At 47.5% G+C, this 23,917-nt stretch overlaps 2 protein-coding genes across 2 annotated transcripts; both read right to left on the bottom strand.

Annotated features, from left to right (window-relative positions):
• Positions 1–1,109: 1,109 nt before the first annotated feature.
• Positions 1,110–4,971, bottom strand: Miox (myo-inositol oxygenase). The gene is made up of 10 exons (XM_042055734.1): positions 4,968–4,971; positions 3,591–3,700; positions 3,320–3,400; positions 3,040–3,202; positions 2,218–2,285; positions 1,993–2,102; positions 1,831–1,898; positions 1,691–1,740; positions 1,483–1,595; positions 1,110–1,391 (listed from the first exon to the last, which is right to left on the bottom strand). The coding sequence occupies exons 1-10, from the start codon at positions 4,969–4,971 to the stop codon at positions 1,283–1,285; spliced, it is 876 nt and encodes a 291-aa protein (XP_041911668.1). The 3' UTR covers positions 1,110–1,282.
• Positions 4,972–14,117: 9,146 nt separating this feature from the next.
• Positions 14,118–16,043, bottom strand: Adm2 (adrenomedullin 2). The gene is made up of 3 exons (XM_038342701.1): positions 15,870–16,043; positions 15,609–15,737; positions 14,118–14,867 (listed from the first exon to the last, which is right to left on the bottom strand). The coding sequence occupies exons 2-3, from the start codon at positions 15,719–15,721 to the stop codon at positions 14,531–14,533; spliced, it is 450 nt and encodes a 149-aa protein (XP_038198629.1). The 5' UTR covers positions 15,722–15,737; positions 15,870–16,043; the 3' UTR covers positions 14,118–14,530.
• Positions 16,044–23,917: the final 7,874 nt, after the last annotated feature.

Genomic DNA, 23,917 nt, shown 5'->3' with positions numbered 1-23,917 from the left:
TGCCTCCCCGGGTGCTGGGATTAAAGGTGTGTGCCCCCACTGCCCGGCTCCATCAGTTCTTACCCTCATTCTGTATCCTCTTCTTCTACATCCCCTGAGTCCTACGTACAGGAGTGGCTATCAGTCAGGACTGGGCTCCATCACTCTGCATTTTCATTGGTTGTAGGGGTTTTGTAACATCATTTAATTTTTTTTGCTTATGTGTATGCATGATTTGTCTGCATGTATGTCTGTGTACCACATGTGACCTACCTGCTACCTTAGGAGGCCAAAAGAGAGTGTTCCAGATCCCCTAGAGCTGGAATTATAGACAGTTGTGAGCTGCCTAGGGGTGCTGAGAATTGAATCGAGTCCTCTGGAAGAACAGCCAGAGCTCTGACCCATCTGGAGCCATCTCTCCAGCCCGTGGAGCATCTTTTTCTCTAATAGCCATCCTAACAAGTGGGAGGTGAAATTCCAGTGCATTTTGTTTTGTTATGTGGGTGGTGCTGGAGCAGCAGCCAGGGCCTCCTGCGTGTAAGGACCGCTCTCTACCTTTAACGACGCTTCCCAGTGCCTCGCTGTAGTTCGTTTGCATTTTCCCGATTGTTCATGATCCTTCTGCCTTAGCTCTGGAGTGCTGGAGTTATAATCCTGGGCCACTAGGCCTAACTCAGGGGTCTTGTCAACTAAATAGCACCATATTCCCCAGAGCCTCATGAAAAGGACCCAGGAGCCCCTCCCAAAAGCTTCTCTGCCTCCAGGAGAGATGGGACCATCAAGGAGCTGAAGTGTTCCCCATATAGTGAAAGTTTATTCTTTGTTTTTTGTTTGTTTGTTTTTCAAGAAAGGGTTTCTCTCTGTATAACCCTGGCTGTCCTGAAACTCATGTTGTAGACCAGGCTGGCTTCGACTCACAGACATCCTCCTGCCTCTGCCTCCTGAGTGCTGGGATTAAAGGCACACACCACCACTGCCCGACTTTCCCCTCCCCCTTAGTGACCTCCTTTCTAGACTGGGGGTGGTTGGATAATGTGGAGCCAAGAGGATAAGCAGCATGTTCATGGTAGTGGTATCCTGTTCCGGGACCACCCCTGCTACCACAACCTGGGCCCCGGTGATCACTCAGCTTTGTAAACTCTTTCAGTCTTTATTGATACCTAGCACAAGTGGCCTCAAGCACAACAGGTGTGGACTGTGGACAGGTGTATAGGGCCCAGAGCAAGGCTGAAGTGGGCTGTATTATGCCCGTTGGTGTCCATCTTAGCTGCGGTTTCTGCGGTGGGAGGGCTTCGGAAACCATTCACCAGCTCAGGATGCCTGGGCAGTACTTGTCAATCAGCCCCTGATAGTAGGGCCGCAGGCTGTCCACATCTGGTAGCTCAGGGCTCTTGGTGTAGAGGTCAAACTTGCTGCAGACGTGGGGGACCAACAATGAGCATCAGGTCGGATCCTTCAACCCCAAGTCCCCTTCCCTGCCCACATCCGTTGGGGACTACGTACTTGAACTCTTGCACCCAGGGCAGCATATCCAGGTCCCGTTGACTGCACAGCTGTAGGTAGTCACCCCCCGTGTGCCATGGATAGAAGGAGTGGAATCGGATCATGTAGAAGGCCTGCGGAGACCACAACGAGCATGCTCAGATCTGCCAGATGGACCCAGCTGGGCTAGGCTCCTGCTTGGGCCCTCCTCCCCCCCCCCCTCACCTACCTCAGGGGGTAGGGAGAAGTTGTTGAACTTCATCATCTGGTAGAGGTACTCTGAAGGAGAGGGGATGTTGTAGCCAGGTGCCCAGAGGGACAGCCCTTACCACCATCCCCACCGTCCCTGTGCTCTCTAGCTGTCCTCACCATCGTGGCCCCAGGACATAAGGACGTTCTCAAGTCCACAGTGGGGCTGGTACATGCCGAGTTCTGTGCTGCAATGATCAAGAGACGAGCGAGCGTGAGAGGGACCGGGCGATACAGGGGAGACCACCTGGGGTCCTGTAATAGTGCGGGGCGGGAAGGTACCTGTATCGAGGGTCCCGGAGGTCAGGGTTGTCCTGGAAAGTAGAATCGTGGAACACCACAGAGGCCTGGGGACGGCAGCCCACGGGGAAAGTGTCTCCAACAACGGCCCACTAGGAAAGGACGGGGGGCTGTGGGTGAGGGCTCAAATAGAGGTCTGCTCCCTCTCATAGTGCCCCAAGCCCTGTGCTGAGTGAAACTGCCCCGCTCCCCACACCTGGCCTTTACCTGAGGTTCCCCCCACAGAGCCAGGATCTTCCCCAGATCGTGCAGAAGTCCGACCAGGTGGAACCAGTCTGTGGAAAAGGGGACATATGAGCTAGAAGCTGCAGGGATTGAGGTGGGCAGAGCAGGTTCTGGGCTAAAAAGCAAGGAGCTCAGAGGTCTGCATCTTTTTTTTTTTTTAAATTTATTTATTATGTGTAAATATTCTGACTGTATGTATGCCTGCAGGCCAGAAGAGGGCACCAGACCCCATTACAGATGGTTGTGAGCCACCATGTGGTTGCTGGAAATTGAACTCAGGACCTTTGGAAGAGCAGGCAATGCTCTTAACCTCTGAGCCCTCTCTCCAGCCCCCTAAACTTTTTTTTCCCACGCCACAAGAGGGCTCACAAGAGGGCGTGGGGAGCCGGGCGGTGGTGGCCCACGCCTTTAATCCCAGCACTCGGGAGGCAGAGGCAGGCGGATCTCTGAGTTCGAGGCCAGCCTGGTCTACAAGAGCTAGTTCCAGGACAGGCTCTAGAAACTACAGGGAAACCCTGTCTCGGAAAAAAAAAAAAAAAAAAAAAAAAAAGAGGGCGTGGGAGGCAAGACACTTGGGACACAGACGGCCGCTCTGTGACAGAATCGAGAGACTCGTGACCAGACCCGGGATTCAAACCCCGGGCCCTGTGACTCGCAAGCGCCGCGCTTAATAGCGCTGAGCTATAGCTCAGCTCGCTGAGGTCGGCTTCTTTTAAGGTGAGGCCTGTGGGAGATGACCAAGCCTCTGGGTCGGCTTTCTAGGGCAATGCTAGGCCCCTCCCCCACCACAGTCGTAGTGCACACCTTTGTCTGGGTGGGCTTTCCGGATGCCTTCCGCTGTCTGGAAGGCGTGAAAGGAGTTGGGGAAGTCTACATCCGGGTCCGATTCATCCACCAGATCATCCAGCATGTTCACAACCTCCATGACTGTCATTTTCTTATGTGAGAAGCTTCCAAACTGGATATGCTGGTGAGAGGCAAAAATTAGTCATTCCCCAAGAGGGGGCTACAGAGCACGGTCACTCCGGCCCAAGGCAAGGAAGCTCCCGCCCTCAGAGTCCGCGTTAGGAGCTGAAACTTGTACCTTCCTACTGACGAAGTCCACCGTCTGGTGTGTGTGCATGAGCTTGTACGTGGTAAAGACGCGATCCAGCAGCGGGCCTGCCTGCAAGTCAATCAGCGTAGGCTATGTGCCAAACTGACTCAGCACACTGGAGGCCGTGGCCTCCCCCTCCTGCTGGCCAGACTGCACTGGTATAAAGTGGAATGGGACTTCCGACAAAGCCCCCTTAGAGCTGTGGGAACCAGAGCCTGGGCAGAGAAAATGAGAGGGGGTGGAACTGGGGCTTACTCACGGTGTAGTTTCGGAAGCTGTCCTTGTCTTTGGCCAACTCTGGGTCCACATCAGGTCGATAGACCAGGGAAGGATCTGGGCCCTGGTTGGATAGGAGTTTGACCCATTTCACTGTCAGCCCGGTTTATAAGGAAGTGAGGACATTACAGCCCCAAGGGGCTGGAGAACACCTCACCCCAAGCGCACACCACCCCGCACCAGCCAGCCAGGGTCAGCCAATGTCTACTTCCAGTGTGAGAAGATACTAATTAAGACACAACAAGCTGGGCGGTGGTGGCGCACGCCTTGAATCCCAGCACTTGGGAGGCAGAGGCAGGCGGATCTCTGTGAGTTTGAGACCAGCCTGGTCTACAAGAGCTAGTTCCAGAACAGGCTCCAAAGCCACAGAGAAACTCTGTCTTGAAAAAACAAAACAAAACAAAGAGATACAACGAGCCTGGCGGTGGTGGCGCATGCTTTTAATCCCACCACTCGGGAGGCAGACACAGGCGAATCTCTGTGAGTGGGAAGCCAGTCTAGTCTATAAGAGCTAGTCTAAAACTCTCTGATTAAGAGAGAGAGAGAGAGAGAGAGAGAGAGAGAGAGAGAGAGAGAGAGAGAGAGAGAGAGAGAGAGAGAGAGAGAACAGACCCCACCTGCTAGACACTCTTGTAGAGAAAAGGTAATTTTAGGAGGAGACCTGACTCCACAGGGAGGCTGTAGGTGGGGGCTGGGCGGGGAGCTTCACCCCTAACCCAGCAGGACTATGTAGCAAAAAAGGAAATTAGCTCTGTGACCTTGAGGAACCAGCCTAAGAGGGCAGTGCTGCTGCCTCTCCCACTGCAGTCAGTGGAGCCCGTGACGCGGGGTTGATGACACCACTCCTGTACAATCATAAGGTACTTACCATATCCACCTTCATCCTGAGAGGAAGCAGCAATCAGATGGCAAAGCTTGCAAGTAGGCGAGGTCTTAGGCCAAGGCGCCTTTTATATACTCACCGGTTACGTAACCGACCGGATAATACCTATCTCCTTGGCCTTGACATTTGGTAATAAGTGACCATCCACCCTCCCCCTGGCTTCAGCAAGTTAATATATCAGCACTGAAACAGAACCCCTAGCCCAGTCCCCTCTGCCTTCATTTGAGCCTCTTCTGTCCTAAAGTTTTTAATCCCGCAGAGAGACCAAAGCCAGACCTCTGACTCCCCCTTGTTGGGGCACGAGAGGTCCTTGTACTCACAGAGAAGCACTAAGAGAACCAGGAATGTTAATCATGAAGAGGTGTCTCCTCAATGGAGGAGATAAAAACCAAATACTTTCACTCCATCCGGAAAGCTGAGAGCAGATTTTGTTAGTGACCTGGTGACCGCTTTGTTATCTGTAGAGGCACACCTCACCCATCTTTTGCTATAGAGGCTGGCCTCACCCAAATTCCAGAATAATTATCCTAGGCTGTTACCCATCCTTAGAAACGTCATGTGTACTTTTATAGATCCTGCTATCGATCAGAGACCAACCACATTAGATTCTAGGCCTTTTAGCTGTAGCGCCCACCCTCGTGGTCACAGGTACTTTGTAAAAGAGTCTCTATACAGTCACACTTAAGCTTTATGGCGCACATGGAATTGGACTGATGGTTGCCTGGGAACCTTTCCCCAAGTTGTTCTGTGTTTTAAAGATGCTGACAGTGAACATGCTGACAAGGGACCTCCTGACAAAGTCAGTCTGAACCCAATATTCTTATCTCTTCTCGGATCGCTGCCTGCATTGACACCTGCCGGGTCCCCCTCCACTGGCACCGAAAACATGGGGCACGTGACCCTCGGAGAAGGTAAGAAAAGTTTTCTTTCAGTAGAAATTGAGGGTTAGGGAAACTCGATCCTGTCACTGGAAAAGGGGTCTCGACCTTAAAATGAGAGGGTGAAGCTGATTATGGGCTCTTCTCAGTGCTCTGAGACATGTTATACAATTATTACAATATAGCCGGGCGGTGGTGGCCCACGCCTTTAATCCCAGCACTTGGGAGGCAGAGGCAGGCGGATCTCTGATTTCGAGGCCAGCCTGGTCTACAAGAGCTAGTTCCAGGACAGGCTCTAGAAACTACAGGGAAACCCTGTCTCGAAAAACAAAAAAAAAAAAACAAAAAAAAAACCCAATTATTACAATATTTGTTGAGATCCAAAGGAAGAAGCCAGACAGGGGTTGGTGGATGCCTTTAATCCCAGCACTCAGGAGGCGGAGGCAGGCAGATCTCTGTGAGTTCAAAGCCAGCCTGGTCTACAAGAGCTAGTTCCAGGATAGGCGCCAAAGCTACAGAGAAACCCTGTCTCGAAAAACAACAACAACAAAAGATCCAAAGGATGTTCAGAGCTACAGCTCTGTAACTTTATTTGCATACAAACTAAAGAGAGCCCAGGAAAAAGGGGAATGAAGTCCCTGGCAATTATTTTTAAAAGAGAGAGAGTGGGGCTGGAGAGATGGCTCAGGGGTTAAGAGCATTGCCTGCTCTTCCAAAGGTCCTGAGTTCAATTCCCAGCAACCACATGGTGGCTCATAATCATCTGTAATGGGGTCTGGTGCCCTCCTCTGGCCTGCAGGCATACACACAGACAGAATATTGTATACATAATAAATAAATATTTAAAAAATAAATAAAACAAAAGAGAGAGAGTTGTTTGATTTTTGTTTGTGGGTTTTGTTTGTTGGTTTGGGGGGGTGGTTTTCCCTCATAGTGGGAATAACTCAATATTAAAGGTTCTGTGGAAATTTTTTTCTCTAATAGTGGGAATAACTCAGTATCAATGGCCATTTCGTGAGGGAAAAATAATCAAAACAAGCCCGACTTCTAGTACAGAAACAATCCCAACTAGGGCATAAAGCACTAAGTCAATGCTGTTTGAATTTCCAGAGGTATTAGTTATTCATTGTATGAAGGATGTTCTCCTCTCCTGACAGTCTAATAAATGCTTAAATGAATGCGTAATTTTCACGGTAAATAAACTGAAAGAGCAAAATTCATAATTTTGAACTATGTCATTGGGTGTCCTCTTATCTTTTTGTCACTACTGATGATTTGACTCTGCTCTTTAAGTTGTTTGGAAACTTCATTAAATTCTATAAAACTGTAACACCTGAAACAGAATAAGGTTATTAGCTTATTAAATAATACGGCTGCTAAATCGGTGGCTCATAGAAATAATCTATTACTGATTAAAAAACTGTAATAATTATTTTTCCAGTAAGTTATTAGTTACACGTTGATATTAATTGACAGGTCAAATTAATATATTACTTGGGATCTGAAATATTCTATTTTTAAGAATTTATGGGTCAGGAAGTGGTGGCACTTTAATCCCAGCACTCAAGGGGCAGAGACAGGCTGATCTCTGTGAGTTCGAGGTGGAGTGAGTTCCAGGACAGGCTCCAAAGCTGCACAGAAAAACCCTGCCTTGAAAAAAACAAAAACAAACAAACAAAAAAATTTTGAGTGGCTGGACTGTGATGACTCAGGTTAAGAATACCGGCTGAGGCCGGGCGGTGGTGGCGCACGCCTTTAATCCCAGCACTAGGGAGGCAGAGGCAGGCGGATCTCTGAGTTCGAGGCCAGCCTGGTCTACAAGAGCTAGTTCCAGGACAGGCTCTAGAAACTACAGGGAAACCCTGTCTTGAAAAACCAAAAAAAAAAAAAAAGAATACCAGCTGATCTTTAAGAGGACCTGAATTCAATTCCCAGCACCCACATGACTCTTCACAGTTGACTATAACTCCAGTGCCGGAGGATCTGGCACCCTCATCTCAAACAGCATGCAAATCCCCAATGTGAATAAAAAATAAATAACTCTTTTAAAAAAGAATTTTTAAAAATATCCTCTGGTTATTGCCTAAAATTACATCTAGAAATCCTCTGGAGATTGCTTTTAATGCTTTTATAGATGACTCTTTTTTTTTTTTTTTTTTTGGTTTTTCGAGACAGGGTTTCTCTGTGGCTTTGGAGCCTGTCCTGGAACTAGCTCTTGTAGACCAGGCTGGTCTCGAACTCACAGGGATCCGCCTGCCTCTGCCTCCCGGGTGCTGGGATTAAAGGCGTGCGCCACCACCGCCCGGCTTAGATGACTCTTCAAAAGGACAAAGAGTTTATGTCTTATTACGATTTCCGCATGCTCCGTGCACACACAAAAGATTGTATTCGCTCTGGGTTATACACCTCCGCCATCTAAACTGGCCGTCAGCAATCAGCTGTTATTATGTTAACTGGCTCTGCTATTTATTTCAATTTGAATGACAGTTTATGGGAGGGACAAAGGAAGGAGTATCCGAGCCTTCCAGTCTTGGTGGGTAGCTTTGGAACCCCAGTTTGCAAAATGAGCATCCTTAAGGAGGGTTAAGGCTCAACCTTCACTGACCTCATATATAAATTAGCATATGAAGGATAGAGATGCCGTGAGAAGGGAAAGGGACCTAACGAGAGAAACAAAAATATTGCGGAACAATTGTGATTGTAGAAAGGATGGAGTGGAAGGAACCATTTGGGAATGAGATTCTTGGGAATGGAATCTAGCTAACAGTTGGGACGGACGGGGTGTGAGTGGTTTGGAGATAGACTCCGTCAGCTCAGTTTCTTTGCTTAGAAAAATCCAATCTTATTGAAACATGGCAGTAATAAACTGCTGGCTCCTCCATCTCTAGAAAACACTAGCAGGAAAAACCTGCGCAGGAGAAAAGCCAGGAACAGCTGTGGCTGTTATTGGCAAATGCAGCAACCTATAAGATACTGAGCGCTCTCTCTCTCTCTCTCTCTCTCTCTCTCTCTCTCTCTCTCTCTCTCTCTCTGTGTGTGTGTGTGTGTGTGTGTGTGTGTGTGTGTGTAAAAAGTTATAAACCTTTGAAAGATAATTAAGACTTAAAAATTAGGGCCTGGAGAGATGGCTCAGGCTCAGAGGTTAAGAGCACTGACTGATTTTCCAGAGGTCCTGAGTTCAATTCCCAGCAACCACATGGTGGCTCATGACCATCTGTAATAAGGTCTGGTGCCCTCTTCTGGCTTGCAGGCATACATGCAGACAGAACACTGTATACATAATAAATAAATCTTTAAAAAAAGAAAAGATGGCAAGATAATATGGTCATTCACCTTATTGTTCAAAATTTTTTTTGTTTCTTTTGGAGACTGGTTTGTTCTTTTCTCTGTGTAACAGTGCTAACTGTCCTGGAACTCACTTTCTAGACCAGGCTGGCCTTGAACTCACAGAGATCTGCCTACCTGCCTGCCTGCCTCTGCCTCCCAAGTATATGTGCCAACACTGTGCAAACACCACCCTGCTGATCAAAATCTTAAATGTGCTAAAAACTGTTTGTAGTAAAAATATGATTCATTTGAAAAAGGCAAGCTTTGGCCTTCTATATATGTTTTCAAGACTAAACCTAAAGCAAGTAACTAAAAACAAAGTTTGTTTAAAACCAGGTATACTTACTTAACAGGTTGCCTGGTCAAATTATGCATCCATCCAGTAATAGCAACATTGGCAAATTTTTTTTTTCGAAACAGGGTGTCTCTGTGTAGCCTTAGCTGTCCTGGCAGCCTTAGCTGTCCTGGAACTCCATCTGTAGACTGGGCTGGCCTTGAACTCAGAGATTCACCTGCCTCTGTCTCTCTAGTGCTGGGATTAAAAGTGTGTGCTAAACCAGGCAGTGGTGGTGCACGCCTTTAATCCTAGCACTCGGGAGGCAGAGGCAGACGGATCTCTGTGAGTTCGAGGCCAGCCTGGTCTACAAGAGCTAGTTCCAGGACAGGCTCCAAAGCCACAGAGAAACTCTGTCTCGAAAAACCAAAAAAAAAAAAAAAAAAAGTGTGTGCCACCACTTTCTTTCTACAAAATAAGAAATTTTATCTTGTATCGTATTGCTAAAACTTCATTTTTAAATTTATATTTTTGTACATCATAACAAAAAATTTAAAATAATAACTTGAACAAGCTTGAGATGGATTTTAAAAACAAAATAGGAGGGCTGGAGAGATGACTCAGAGGGTAAGAGCATTGCCTGCTCTTCCAAAGGTCCTGAGTTCAATTCCCAGCAACCACATGGTGGCTCATGACCATCTGTAATAAGGTCTGGTGCCCTCTTCTGGCCTGTAGGCATACACAGAATATTGACATAGGAGTAACTTGGAATCAAAGTATTTTTAGAATATTTTTTCTGGATAATATGGTGGCAAAAAAAAGGGAAACATTGCCAAACATAATAGTACATGCCTCCCAGTATTTGAGAGGCAGATCTCTGAGATCAAGGCCAGCCTGATCTACAAACTTAGTGCCAAGATAGCTTGGGCTACACAGAGAAACCTTTCTTGAAAAACAAAACAACCAACCAAACAAAAAAGCAAACAAAACTGTATGCTTCTTATATCCCCTTGGAGGCAAAAGAAGAGTTTAACCCTCGGGAGGTAGAGACAAGTGGATCTCTGAGAGTTCGAGGCCAGACTGCTGCTGTACGGAGTGAGTTCCAGGACAGCCAAGGCTACAGAGAAACCATCTCAAAAAAAACAAAAACAACAACAAAAAAGAGGAGTTTAACCAAAAATATAATCAATTAAAATTGGGTTATTTTGAAGTTTTCACCTAAAATTATTGTTGTTGTTTTTTTTTTTTTTTTCGAGACAGGGTTTCTCTGTGGCTTTGGAGCCTGTCCTGGAACTAGCTCTTGTAGACCAGGCTGGTCTCGAACTCACAGAGATCCGCCTGCCTCTGCCTCCCGAGTGCTGGGATTAAAGGCGTGCGCCACCACCACCCGGCTCTAAAATTATTATTATTAGTTTGGTTTTTGAAGACTTGGGGAAAACAAGGACTAACCAAAAAGAAAAAGCTAGTTTGTTGTTGTTGTTTTTTTTAAAAAGATTTATTTATTACATAGTGTTCTGCCTGCATGTATGCCTTCATGTCAGAAGAGGGCACTAGATCTCATTACAGATGGTTGTGAGACCCACCGTATGGTTGCTGGGAATTGAACTCAGGACCTCTGGAAGAACAGCCAGTGCTCTTAACCGCTGAACCATCTCTCCAGCCCAAGATTGTTATTTTTAATGACTGTATGACATGTTAATTCTTCTCAATGCAGAATCCAAATGTTTTCTGTCAGGGGGATAAAATGCACACCTGTGATAGGATATAGTATGATATTGTTTTGCCGTGCTAAGGATTATTTATTGAGCTTTAGGTGGAACAGGCCATATTATGCCCATTTTGTTCACAGCATAAGTATTAGCAGAAATTAATCAAGAACTGGTTGAATTGAGGATGACTTTCCCCTTTCCTCTTCTCTGTTAGCTAATCTTACGGTTGGTTCTCTCACACTTGCCTGTATTCATTAGTCTAGCTATAGAGGCAATGCATTCAGTCTTGGCCTCTATTACAGCCTCTAGTTTCTCTTTTTAAAAAAAATTAGAAGGGAGAAGATGTTGGGGGCACAGAGGTCCTTGTACTCACAGAGAAGCACTAAGAGAACCAGGAAGGTTCATCATGCAGGGGTGTCTCCTCAATGGAGGAGATAAAAATCAAGTACCTGCATTCCATCCAGAAAGCTGAAAGAGGACTTTGTTAATGAGCTGGTGACCTTTTTGTTATCTGTGGTGCACACCTCGCCCTAATTTCCCAGGATGGCTATTACAGACGCTTTTCTCCCTAGACCATTACCCAACCTTAGGGTAGATGTCACGTGTGCTTTATGGCCTGCTGACCTGTATGCGATTGGTCAGAGACCAAACCGGATTCTAGGCCTTTTAGCTACAGAACCCACCCCCATGGTCACACGTACTTTGTAAAAGACTCTCTGTAGTTACACCTTAAGCTTTATTGCACACCTGGAATCGGACTGATAGTTGCTTTGAAAACCTTCTCCCAAACTGTGTTTTGAATATGCTGACAGTGAACCGCCTGGCATTAGACTTCCCAAAGTCAATCTGGACTATGGTTTCATTCTTGTCTCTTTGCGGACCATTGCCTGCATTGACACCTGCAGGGTTCCCCTCACTCCCGGCCCCCAGCTTTGAACACCTCCATGCCTGCAGGTGGCCCCTTCTGTAGGGCGTGTGACTCTGAGCCTCGCTCTACACACATGACTCTCCACATTTCTCTCTCTCTCTTTTCCAAGACAGGGTTTCTCTGTATAGCTTTGGAACCTGTCCTGAAACTTGCTCTGTAGACCAGGCTGGCCTCGAACTCACAGAGACCCACCTGCCTCTTGAGTGCTGGAATTAAGGGCATGTGCTATCACCTTGGATACTCTTATAATGAGGATCCAGCAGACAAAAACAATTTGCCTGGGCAGTGATAACTTGGAGCAGGGACTAGGACCTCAGACATGTAGGTACGGCGAGGGCTGAGGGCGAGAGTCCTAGGTTAGAAGCCATTTGAGTTTGATACTGCATTCAATGGGTTCCCTATGCAGTTGTGCTGAACCACCAGCAACCCCGGTACTACTTAAAAGATAAGCTGTAACAAGCCTTTTCTTAGCTACCTTTCTGATGTGTTTCCCTCTCTCTCCAGTGTGTCCTGTGTGCTACATGCTCAGATGAGGGTAAAGGTTCCTTGGAGAAGGCTAGAGTCATGACCCTCAAAGCCATCAAGGGTGGGTGCTGGTGCCTGGCTAGGTTCTGGAGGAGAGAACGACTTCTAAGTGTAAAAACAGCTAGGAAGGGGTGGGGTGGGGAGGGCTGCACTGCCCCTGAACCTCTGCATGGGGGCATTGCGAGGTAGTCAAGTGTAGCCAAGCGCAGTGTGAGGCTGGCATCACACCAGATACAAGGGTCATAACTGGCAACCTCCTGACACGGCACAAAGATGCCAGTGGTCCTCCCCCTTCATGGCAAAGTTCTGAGGCTCAGGGGCCTTGACTACCCATGGAATTCTAGAGATCAACCCGCAGGAGGTCTGGGAGTCCACGCGGGAAGAATACAGTGAAAAGAGGTATGGGGGTGACAGCAGGTGGAAGAGAAGACCTCTTGTGCTGAAGCCCACGCAGGCTCAAGAGAAGTGCAAGGTTAGACCTTGCCCAGGATGCAGGGTACAAAGAAGGGTCCTTGGAAATTGGGGTCTGACTCCTCATCTTTGCTCCAGATCCCATGGTTTGTCTTCACTGCCCACCTACCTTTCCCATTGCCTTTCAGGGGTCACAGGACACATGATTCAGGGGTGTGCATCAGGGGCCTCTCTAGTTCCCATTCATATGCCTGCCAGCTTTGACCACCGCAGCCCAGACCTTCTGTGAACACAGGGACTTGGTGCTTCTAAGTCCTGACCCTGGTGAGCCCCTGCTGTACCCAGACCCATCCTGGACCTGCTTGGTTTCTTCCAAGCAGCCTGCCTTTCTGTCTTGCTAGGCTTCTATTATACCACCTCCTATTACGGTTCCTGTTTTGGCCTCTCTATGCACGAAGGTCTCTAGAGCCAAACAGTGTCCACTGGGCTCATCTTGGAAGGAAGATGAACCTGCCTGAATTATACAAACCCTGAGTAAGGACAAGTTTGGGGGCCCAGAGGGGCAATTTCAGGATGCTGCTAACTGGGGATCATCTCTGACCACTCAAAAGGTGACTCTGGGCATTCGTACTGTAGTCACCGGGGCGTGTCGCTGACCCCTGTGTGAGTGCCTATACATCTGGAGTAATGAAGCGTTCCTCCGGGGCGGTAGGAGGGCGGTGCTGGAAAGCACACGCGAGCGCTGTGAACAGTTGCCAAGGGACAAACAACTCTTTCGGAACCCTGTGTTCTGACCGGACAATTGCAAGGTTTGGGCGAAATCACATGTGCCAAGAACCTGTACCAAGTACCTATATTTCCAGGGTGTGATTGACGCCCACTCTACCCCCACTCCCCTGGGTTTTTTGTTTTTTGGGTTTTTTTGTTTTTTGTTTTTTCCCAGAGTCTGTAGCAAAGGCTGGTCTTGAACTTGTAATTCTGGTCGGTTTGGTTCTCCTTGTCATTTGTGGTCCCTCTCCCCTTCTTGAACTCTTGGCTAGGAGCAAAGGAATAAATAAGCCTGTCAGACTCCACTGTCCCTACTTCTGATCCTGCTGGGTGTCCTTCCGGGACTGGGAATGGGTAGGATGTGGAGATACCTTTGTTTAAATAATGCCTCCAGCTTTCCTGAGATAGGCTTGGGACCTTTTTTTTTCTCCTAATTTGGGGTAGTTCTGTTGTCTGAGACAGGGTCTTGCTATATTGGCTAAGCTGGTCATGATTGTCATCCCCCTGCCTCAGTCTTCTGGGACTGCAGATATGTGCCACCCACCACCTCTTGGAGATGGAACACTTTGCCTTATCCCCTGCCCTGGCCTGAGGATGAGAAGGGTTCTCTGCTGTACTTTATTCCAGAAATGTCCCAGGAGTCTCCATCAGCACCGTAGCCTGGGCTCCATATTGGCAACAGCTGCGGGAGGTCTCTTTCTCTACCCCAGGATATAGCCCCTCTTTCTGCCCCTCCTGCCTCAGGATGCGAATACGGAAAAGTCACAATTCCAGGTCAGTCACAGAAGAGCAAACTGCACAACAGAGTGACCACAGCTTCAGCCCACAGAGAGGCTTTAATTTCCAGTTGGGTGGGGGGTCCCGGGGGCCACTCTAGCCTTTCTCCTGCTTGGTCATAGGTGGGGCTGTGTTTAAGGCTCTGGCTTTTGCTCTATTTCTTTAGGCACACTCCTTTCGAGTTCTTTGTGGCATGTGATACTGCCAACACTCCTGCCAAGCACCTGTTCCCCGAGTGTGTACAGTTCTGGGACACACAGGTCCCTGGCGGTGCAGACTCTACAGCCTGGATCCACACACCCTCATAGGTTTAGGTTTACAGTCTCCAAAGCCATGAGGACTTGCTGCCCACAGGACCTCCAGAGAACTGGGCCAGGGTGTGGAGCTCAGCTGCAGCTCTGGGATGAGAGTACAGCCCTCCAGTGGACCAGTTAGGACCCACCTCAACCATAACTGTGGGGGCTGCTGGGATCGATGGGAGCTGAGTCTCGCTGGCCCGCTGGTCGGACCAGCTGCCACAGGCGGTGGCTGAGATTCTGCACTTGGCATGTGCCCAGGACACAGCCCACCCGCAGAAGCTGGGCATGGGGTCTTCGGGGTCCCAAGTGTCGCTGGGGACCTGGGTGTCGTGAGCCACCATTCTGAAGCAGATGAACCATAGCAAGGGTCGGGTTGCCCCTTCCCTGTGGCTGGGGAGCGCGATGAGGCTTCCAGGCTGCAGACCGGAGGGAAGAGTGTCCAGGCTGTAGGTCACTGGATGGAGCCTTTGCTGGGGAGTCTCTGCAGAAGGTAAAGGAAGAAAGATGCAAACTTAGAGGCCTGGCATAGCCTTCCAAAGGCCCTTAATCCCATCTACTTCTCTATACAGTCTGAGGGCACTGACAGGGGAAGCCCACAGCTTCCCTAAAAGCCTGGCCTCGGACCAGGGGAAGCCCAAAGCCTGACCTTGTCTCCGACCTGAAGACTAGGAGGGGAAGCCAATTAGCCCGCTGAGCTTACTGGCAGCCTGGCCATCCACGTAGCCCAAGTCACATGTACCATTATCAGCACCACTCTGGGCAAAGGTCTCCAAGTCACATAGGCTCTGTGGGCCACTGCTCTTAGAATTTCAAAAGACCTCCCCGGGTTCTTCCCTAAGAATGCTTCTAGTCTCCCTTGCTCCAGGAAACCTTTTGTGTAAGAGCTTATTCTCTCTCAGTCTCTCCCTGCCCTTCTCTCCTCTCCCTCTCTTCTCTCTCTTCTCTCTTCTCTCTTCTCTCTCTCTCTCTCTCTCTCTCTCTCTCTCTCTCTCTCTCTCTCTCTCTGTCTCTCTCTCTCTCTCTCTGTCTCGTGTGTGTGTGTGTGTGTGTGTGTGTGTGTGTGTGTAGGGTCAGAATAACTATGCCAAGTAGAAAGATTCAAAGAAGAAAAGTTCCTCGTGCTTTTCTCAGGCAATACTGAAGATGGTGGCTCTTGATCTGGAAGATGAGCTATAGAAAACTTATGTTCCCATGAGGAGGCTGGTCCAAACTTTTTACTCACCTGGGTCTCAAAAGCTTCAGTCCTTTGCCTAGGCCGCCAGACTGCGTGCCCGGGAGCAGGTAGAGGAGGCTGATGCAACCGAGGGTTACCGTGACCATCAGGAACTGGGCCATGGCGGGCTGGGCTGTGGAAAAATGCGGTGAAGTCGGCAAATGGGGTGGAGGAGGGCAATTCTGGCCTGGAGCCAATCCTCTTCACCCACCAGTTGGGGAAGTCCTTCTCAGCCGGGGGTCTCGGGACGTGGGAAGATTGGTATCTGTGTCTGTTGTCTGTCGGGTCACAGGTCTCGGATCTAGAGACAGCAGGCGGGGCTGGGGTCTGTTGCGAGTTCCGAGAGCACTCAGTTGGTCTTGTGGGTCAGGTCGTGGTTTCCTGGGTTAGTTCGCCTTCTGGGGTCCAGCGGAAGACCAGTTTGGGAGGCACTTCCAACGCTAAGTAGTCTTTGGAGCTGAAGGCGGAGCCCGCCGCTGATGGGGCGGGGCGTTCTCCACCCGGGTGGGCTGATGGAGCCGAGCTCTCCTGGTAGCCGCTCCTGCCCAGCAAGAAGCGGTAGAGCCACAGGGGGTCACTTCGAGGGGTCCATCCCTCCTGGGAAATGCTTAAGAGCTGGCCAGGAACGCGCCCCCACTCCCCGGCAGGGGAGGTGTCTACCACCCTCACTTCTATTACCTAATTCTGGTGTGCGACCAAGTCTAAGAGACTGGTGGGGTCCAAGGACTCACCAGGCTGAACGGTGAGTGCTGGGGGTACAGTTGTGTTCTGACCCTAAAGGCATTGACCTCTCACCTCTTCGAGAAAAGTAGGCGCATGACTTGGTTGCCCAGCATCCCCAGGAGGTAATGATAGATTCTTACCTGTTTTCCAGACTGGTGGTTTCTCATTACCAAATACTGTAGTACAAGTAGGAATTGAGCCCCCACCACAGCAGTATTCTGGGTGAGAGACACATTCCTCTTCTCTGCATATAATAATCTCTGTACATGTTACACACGCATGCACAAACGAGTAATGTATATAAATATATGTGACCATAAAGGCACTCATGGGCGGGCATACTTGAATATGCAGGTACTCTATGAATTGCTTTTTTTTAAAATCAGCCTCTCCCCCTCCCCCGCCCCCCATTGTGGTACTTGGAAGTGAACCAACTAGGCAAGCACCTGCCACTGAGCTACATCCTCAATTACTTTGTTTGCCTTTGAGGTAGGGTCTCCCTGAGCTGCCCAGTACCCTTTTGTAGCCTAGGGAGGACTTCAACTTGAAGTTTTCCTGTCCCTGTCTCTTGAACAGCTGGGATTACAAGTCTGCGCCAGCAAGTGGTCCCCCCCTTTTTTTATTTTGTGTATCTTCTATTTACTTATTTTTTAATAGACTTTATAGTACAAAATCATGGATTTTATTATAACATGTTCATAGACTTATTATTGTATTTTGTTCCTCTTCACCCCATCAGTCCTTCGTTAATCTAAATTTTGGTGATTTTCAGTCTTTCCACAGCTAAAAGCCCCACCGTTGAGCTCATTTATATGCTGTATATACCAAGTTGCTCTTCACAATGCTTGTGCCTGTTCACCGTCCACCCACGGATTCTGTGCCACTGATTTTTGTCAGCCTGGTGGCCTTCTTCCCCCCACCCCCAAACACCCATCACTGCCGTAAGCATTTCTCTTCTGCAAGAATATTTCTGTGTCCATCTGTGTTTATCCTTCTGCCTCATCCTGTCCCCCAGTGGGACTCCCCAGGACTTAGCCACTCTGCCCCTTCTGCTGAACACTCGTGGGTGCTCAGCAGGCATTTGCCAGATGACTCCATAGGCCATGCTGAAGAGCTTGCTTTACCTCCTGAGGAAAAGTTTAGCAGGTATCAATCACCCATTTGCCTGTTTTTATCAGATGCAGGGAGAGCGGTTTTGTTTATGTTAGAAAAGAACAATGCTAGGCAGGGTGGTGGTGCCTCTCCGTATCCCCAGCACTCAGGAAAGAGGTAGGGGGAGTCACTAGTTTAGGACCAGCCTGGGCTACATAGCAAGACTCTGCCCCCACCAAAAAAAGGAAACACACTGAGACCTGGAAATGTACCGTTGTGTGCAAGGCCCTGGGTTTCATCTATAACCCCTTCAAAAATAAAATAAAAAAGGTGGCCAGGTGGTGACGGCACACGTCTTTAATTCCAGCACTCTAGAGGCAGAGGCAGGTGGATCTCTGAGTTTGGAGGCCATCCTGGTCTATATAGTGAGTTCTCTGTCTTGGAAAAAAAAAATAAAATAAAATAAAAAGGTGACTCTGAAAGCTAGTGAACACGGGGCTGAGGCAGGCATTAGAGCATCTAGAAGGACTGGGTGCTGGGGTAACAGAATAGCAGGTCAGAGGAGAGAGAGCCGTTCAGTAGGCAGGAAAGAAAGGGACAAGAAGGTTGGAGATCTGTACACAGTCTTTCTATCTGGTGGTGCAGGACGCTGTGGAAGAGCACATGGAAGAGGCTGCAGTGTGGGCATGCCCAGGACACACCGGTGGATAGAGGTGTCTGTCCAGGAGGTCTCCAGGCTTGTGGACCAATGCTGGAGGGCAGGCTGGAACAGATTGGGGCCTTCAGGGATGGTTAGGTTCTAAGAACTACTGTAAGCATCATCTAAGGATGAAGAGACAACGTGGCAGAGTTCAGAATCAGTGTGCCAACTCCGAGGGACAGCAGAGGGGGGGAGAGTGGAGGATGCTGAGACAAGCTCAGTTCTTCAGCTGTGCCCCTTTTCTCTAGCCCACCTGCACCTTATGTTATGTCTCCACGCTGCTGCTGGCACTGCCTTCATGTTATTCACCCGCCAGTGAGTACAATATGCATTCGGTGAGCTGGCAAGATGACTTAATGGATAAAGGTACTTGCCGCCAAGCCTAATGACTTGAGTTTGATCCCCAGAACCCAGACAATGGGAGAACTGACTGTTCTCCTCTGACCTCTACACACATGCCATGGCACACAAAATATAAAAAAAAAAAATTGCGGTATTACAAAATTTGGAAAATATCTCTTGTGTTCAAAGAGGCTGAACTTTTGTTGGATCTGACAACAATAATAATAGGCGGTGAGATAGCTTAAGGCTTTTTTCCCGTTTTTTAAAAAAATTGTTTGTTTTTATTTTATGTGCATTGGTGTTTTGTCTGTGGGTATATATGAGAGTATTGGATCCCCTGGAACTGGAGTTACAGACAGTTGTGAGCTGCTATGTAGGTGCTAGGAATTGAACCTAGGTCTTCTGAAAGAGCAGCCAGTGCTCTTAACCACTAAGCCATCTCTCTGACCCCTTTCCTGTTATTTATTTGTTTGTTTGTTTGCTTATTTTTTTTTTCTTTTTTGAGACAGGGTTTTCTGACTGTTCTGGAACAAATACACTTTGTAGACCAGACTGGCCTCGATCTCCACCTGCCTCTACCTCCTGAGTGCTGAAATTAAAGGCATGTGCTATCACCTAAGATTACTTGAGACTTAACCTGCTATCCTACTGAGCACTCTTTACTTTTAGTGTTTTTTTCTTTTTTTTCTTTTTCTTTCTCTTTTTTCTTTTTTTTTCCTTTTTCTTTTTTCTTTTTTTTTTTTTTTTTTTTTTTTTTTTTTTTTTTTTTTTTTTTTTTTTTTTTTGAGACAGGATCTCACTATGTAGCCCTGTCTGGCCTGGAACTTACAGAGATCTGTCTGCTTCTGTCTCCTAAATGCTAGAACTAAAAGCCCTGTTTAAATTTAACCTGCCTTTAAAGAACAATGATAACAAACAGCCTTATATGCATTGGATTTCCCATGCAATCAGTTTTTACTGACTAAACTAGGGCATAACTTTCATTTTAAGTTATATATTCTTGGGCTAGAGAGGTGGCTCAGAGGTTAAGAGCACTGGCTGTTCTTCCAAAGGTCCTGAGTTCAGTTCCCAGCAACCACATGGTGTCTCACAACCATCTATAATGAGATCTGTTGCCCTCTCCTGGTATGCAAGCAGAACAATGTATACACAGTAAATAAATAAATATTTAAAAAAATATAAAAAATTATATATTCTTCCAGGCCTCTGACCTAGAGTACTACATGTGTTGTAAACATTTGCTGAGAAACAGTTAATAGTTAAAAGCAATGTTATACTATAAATACCTAATATAATTGTTGCAAATATCATGCGGGTATAGGCTGATAGCATCTGTTTACAGTTTTTGTTTACCATCCTGGGCTAGTTGGGAGCAGTAGTTTCTTCCTTGTAAAAACTCTTTACGGTTTTTGTAAAGAGAACTCATTCCTTCGCCACTGATACTTTCTGTGCTCTTCAGTAAATACAGAGCAAAGCCTTTTTTTGGGGGTGGGGGGACAGGTAGAAAACAGGAAGAGAAGTAGAAATTTCAAATTTGAGTTCACTCTTGGTCAAACTAATCCAAGAGGAAGTTTGTTTTTTTCATTCCTTAATGTATTAACTAGTCTACTTAAAAAAGAAAAAAAAATGCATTTAAATTCTCTATTTTTATCAATGTTTTATTTTTTCTGGTTGACTTTTATTGTTATTGTTTTGAGACAGAATCTCATTCTGGAGTCCTGGAACTCCTGATGGAGATCAAGATGTCCTCCAACTCATAGAGATCCACCTGCCTCTGACTCCCATGTGCTGGGCATAAAGGAGTGCACACCATCATGCCCAGCCTTTCTTTTTTTTTTTTTTTTTTACCAGGTTTTGTGTTTGTGTTTGTGTGTGTGTATGTGTGTAATACTTAAAGTTTATTTTTATTACAGATATATAGGTGTATATGTTGAATCACAGTGCACATGTGGAGGTCAGAGGACAACTGGCAGGAATCAGTTTAGCTCTCTCCTTCTACCATGTAGGTCCTGGGGATCAAACTCAGGTCACAAGGCTTGTGAGCAAGTATTTTTACCTGCTAAACCAACTCACAAAACTTTTATCAATTTTTTTGTTTTGTTTTGCTTTGTTTTTGTTTTTTTGAGAGAGGGTTTCTCTGTGTAACGGTCCTGGCTGTCTTGGAACTCACTTTATAGACCAGATTGGCCTCAGACTCAATGAGATCCACCACCTGCCTCTGCTTCCCAAGTGCTGGGACTAAAGGTGTGCACTACCACCGCCTGGCTGCCCTTTACCAGTTTTGAAAAATTGTTTTGTGTATGTAGAGATTTTGCCTGCATGTGTATCAGTGCAGTGTATGTATACAGCCGGTGCCCTCTGAGGACAGAAGAGAGCATCAGATCCCTTGGAGTTTGAGTTACAGGAGGTTGTAAGGTACCTTGCAGGTACTAGGTATTAAATCCTCTGGAAGAGCAGCCACTGCCCTTAACCACTGAAGCATCTTTCCACCTCAATCAGTTTTAAAATTTAGAAACATGACATTTATTTATGTGCTAGTTTGTGGGTATGAGTATCCAAAAGTCAGAAACTAACTTGTAGGAACGAGCTATCTCCTGTACCATGTGGGTCCCAGGAACTGAACTTCAAGAACTCAGGGCATCATGCTTGTCCGCCGAGTCATCTCACTTCTCCCAGGTTTCCTTTCTTTTTCTTTTCTGAAATAGGGTCTCAGTATGTTATGCACCTCAAACTGGCTCTACTATGAAATCCTTCTGCTTCAGTCTCCCAAGTGCTGGGATTCCTGCAGTGTACCAAGACACCTAACTTCATATGTTTTTCATTTGAATAGCTGGAAGTAAGCCTTGGAGAAAGCGATGGGACCAAAGCTCCCTATACTTTTCCTTTCAAACAATCGCTGCCTCCTTGAGCATATCCTGTCTTTCCCCAAACCCATGGCAGCCGGTGAGGATGGGGATATTCTTCTACCCTTGAGTTTAGGCCTATGTGCTTATTCTGCTCCTTTTCCTTCCCCTGTGGTCCCACCTATATACTACATATTTGACACCTGTTGTGTACAACTGCCCATGTCAACTCAAGGGGAGACACTAGCACCTTTTAAATTTACCTTTAGTTGGAGAAGCTTCCTTTGGGAGAATGTGCTTTCTGGCAGGAGCAGGGAAAGCAGGCAAGAGTTTGCTGGGGAAGTCGGCACTGGGCTCAGAGTTGATTAGTGTTGGTGACATTGGGGAAGACTTTAGACCAATGGTTCCCAACCTTTCTAATGCTGCCACCCTTTAATACAGTTCCTTATGTTGTGGTGACTCCCAACCAAAAAAATATTTTCCTTGCTACTTCATAACTGCAATTTTGCTACTGCTATAAATCTTAAAAACTCATGTTTTTGATGGTTTTAGGTGATCTCAGCGAAAGGCTCATTCAACGCCTAAAGGGGTTGCAACCCACAGGCTGAGAATTGCTGCTTTAGAGAAATTTTCTTGGAGCAAAAATGGTGGCAACTTCATCAAAAGATATGGTTTTAAGGCACAAATTTGAGGTTTGAGTCTGATGGCAAGGGTTTTGAAGATAGGGAAAGACTGGGTATGGCAGGGGAACTCATAGGGAGCAGTGGGATATGGGTAGATAGGTAGGAGGGGCAGGTGTCTCTGGAAGGAGGGGGTGTAGATCTGCAGGTTTGGGATCTATCATATGATGGGTATGCTTTTTTTTTCTAGGAAAAGTCAACTCAAGCAGTGACCATCCATGAGATAGAAGTAGACTCAGAAGATAAAGACTGAAAGACAACTGTACACATCAGCAGGCCAGGTAGTATATTTGGGGAGTGCCCATCCATCACAGACTAGGACATTGTGTCCCTGTGGGTCACTCTGCTCTATAGGGGCATCTATCCTTCTCAAGTTGAGGCAGTGGTATCACCATGGTTACTCTGCCTTCTTAGGTCTGTCGGCAGGATACAGATGGTTAAGACAGTACATGGCTGGGTTAGCCATGAATAGTGAAATGTTGAGGCAGCAGTTTGCAGGAAGTCAGGCATTTGGAGATATGCATAAGTGTAGTGGTCAGGTCAAAGAACAGACAGAGGGAGCCAAGGAGCCCAAGAGAGAGTGTCTTCTTGAAGGAGGCCGAACTGGTTGGAGAAGGGAGCATCTGAGGAGACTACAGGCCCTTGAGAAGAGGCCAACAGCAGGTAGGTGGCCGGGGAAATGCAATGGTCAGGGTATTCAACTTAGTGGCAAGGCACGTGAGGATAGATTGGAAACAACCTTGCTAGGATCAGGGTTCTTTTCGGTAAGGACACTGAGCCTGGTGATCATGGCCATGGGTGGCAGGGCCCCACTAGTTTCTAAGAGAGTCAGCCTACGGTTCAAGCACCAAGTCAAATGTGCCAGTCACCACTTCTTCACTCAGTGGTGTAGAGAGAAGTTTTGGTGACTGACAGAAACCAGCTCAAGCAAGTTCAGACACGTTAAGCAGAAAGAAAGATGCCACAGCCCATATCACCTGGCAGTGGCAAGGGAGAGCCAGGGCTATGTCTTCGTTTCCGGGAGAGTTTTTCTTTCATCCCTCTCTTTTAAAAAAGACATTTTCATTTTATGTGTATGGATGTCTTCCCCTCCCCCCCTTCCCCCCATCCCCCCACCCCCAGACGGCTGTGCACCAGATACAAGCAGTGCTCCTGGTTGCCAGAAGAGGGCGATGGGTTCTCTGGAATCAGAGTTACAGACGGTTGCATGCTGGAAAACCAACACAGGTTCTCTGCAAGAACAAGTGCCCTTAACTGCTAAGTTAATTCTCTAGCACGCCCTCATGCCCCCTGGTTTTTGTTTTGACAGAGGGTTTCCCTGTAAAGCCTAGGCGGCTGGATTGGAACTCATGATCTACCTGCTTCAGCCTCCCAAGGGTTAGATTATGCACCACCAACTGAACTTCTCTCTCCTTGAGTTTGGTTTCATTCATTCTCAGATCCTGCAGTTAGAGGAAACAGGATGCTAGGAGGCAGCTTGTCTTTCAGTTCCCACAGAAACTAAATTCATCTACAAAAAAAAAAAAAAAAAAAAAAAAAAAAAAAAGCCCCGTTCTCTCCTTGGACCTCCTTGGTCAAGGACTTTGTCTCCCTAGTGTCCAGACCTTTACCCATTTCTGTGTCACTGCTAGAGGCCTGGTTAATCCCTGACCTCCAGGGTGGTCTGACCTCCCAGGGAGGTGACCCACGTTGGGACCGGAGGCAAATGCTGTTTTATTTTTTTTTTTTAATGCAGGTTATTGGACATTCCACCCACCCAAAAGTGAAGCCTTTCCCTTGGCCATCGTAAGTTTGGCAGTGTTGGAGGCGAAGCCCTGGCCCCCTGACTTGAACCTCTAGTTTGGGAGACTCGCAGCACAAGGCCTGGTCTCCAGCGGTTTACTGAGTTGAAGCCTCTGGACCACGCCCCTGACCCTGGGGATTAGGCTCTTCCAAGGG

Source organism: Arvicola amphibius, chromosome 9 (genome assembly GCF_903992535.2).
Source record: "Arvicola amphibius chromosome 9, mArvAmp1.2, whole genome shotgun sequence".
Taxonomy (NCBI): domain Eukaryota; kingdom Metazoa; phylum Chordata; class Mammalia; order Rodentia; family Cricetidae; genus Arvicola; species Arvicola amphibius.
This window is presented reverse-complemented; position numbering and strand designations above follow the sequence as displayed.

Coding starts and splice junctions, on each gene's coding strand:
- Miox (XM_042055734.1), bottom strand. Junction 2,286..3,039: donor GAAAGCCCACCCAGACAAAG/GTGTGCACTACG, acceptor CCTTTTCCACAG/ACTGGTTCCACCTGGTCGGA. Junction 1,899..1,992: donor CTCCGGGACCCTCGATACAG/GTACCTTCCCGC, acceptor TGATCATTGCAG/CACAGAACTCGGCATGTACC.
- Adm2 (XM_038342701.1), bottom strand. CDS start 15,721: ATGGCCCAGTTCCTGATGGTCACGGTAACCCTCGGTTGCATCAGCCTC. Junction 14,868..15,608: donor CTGAAGCTTTTGAGACCCAG/GTGAGTAAAAAG, acceptor TACCTTCTGCAG/AGACTCCCCAGCAAAGGCTC.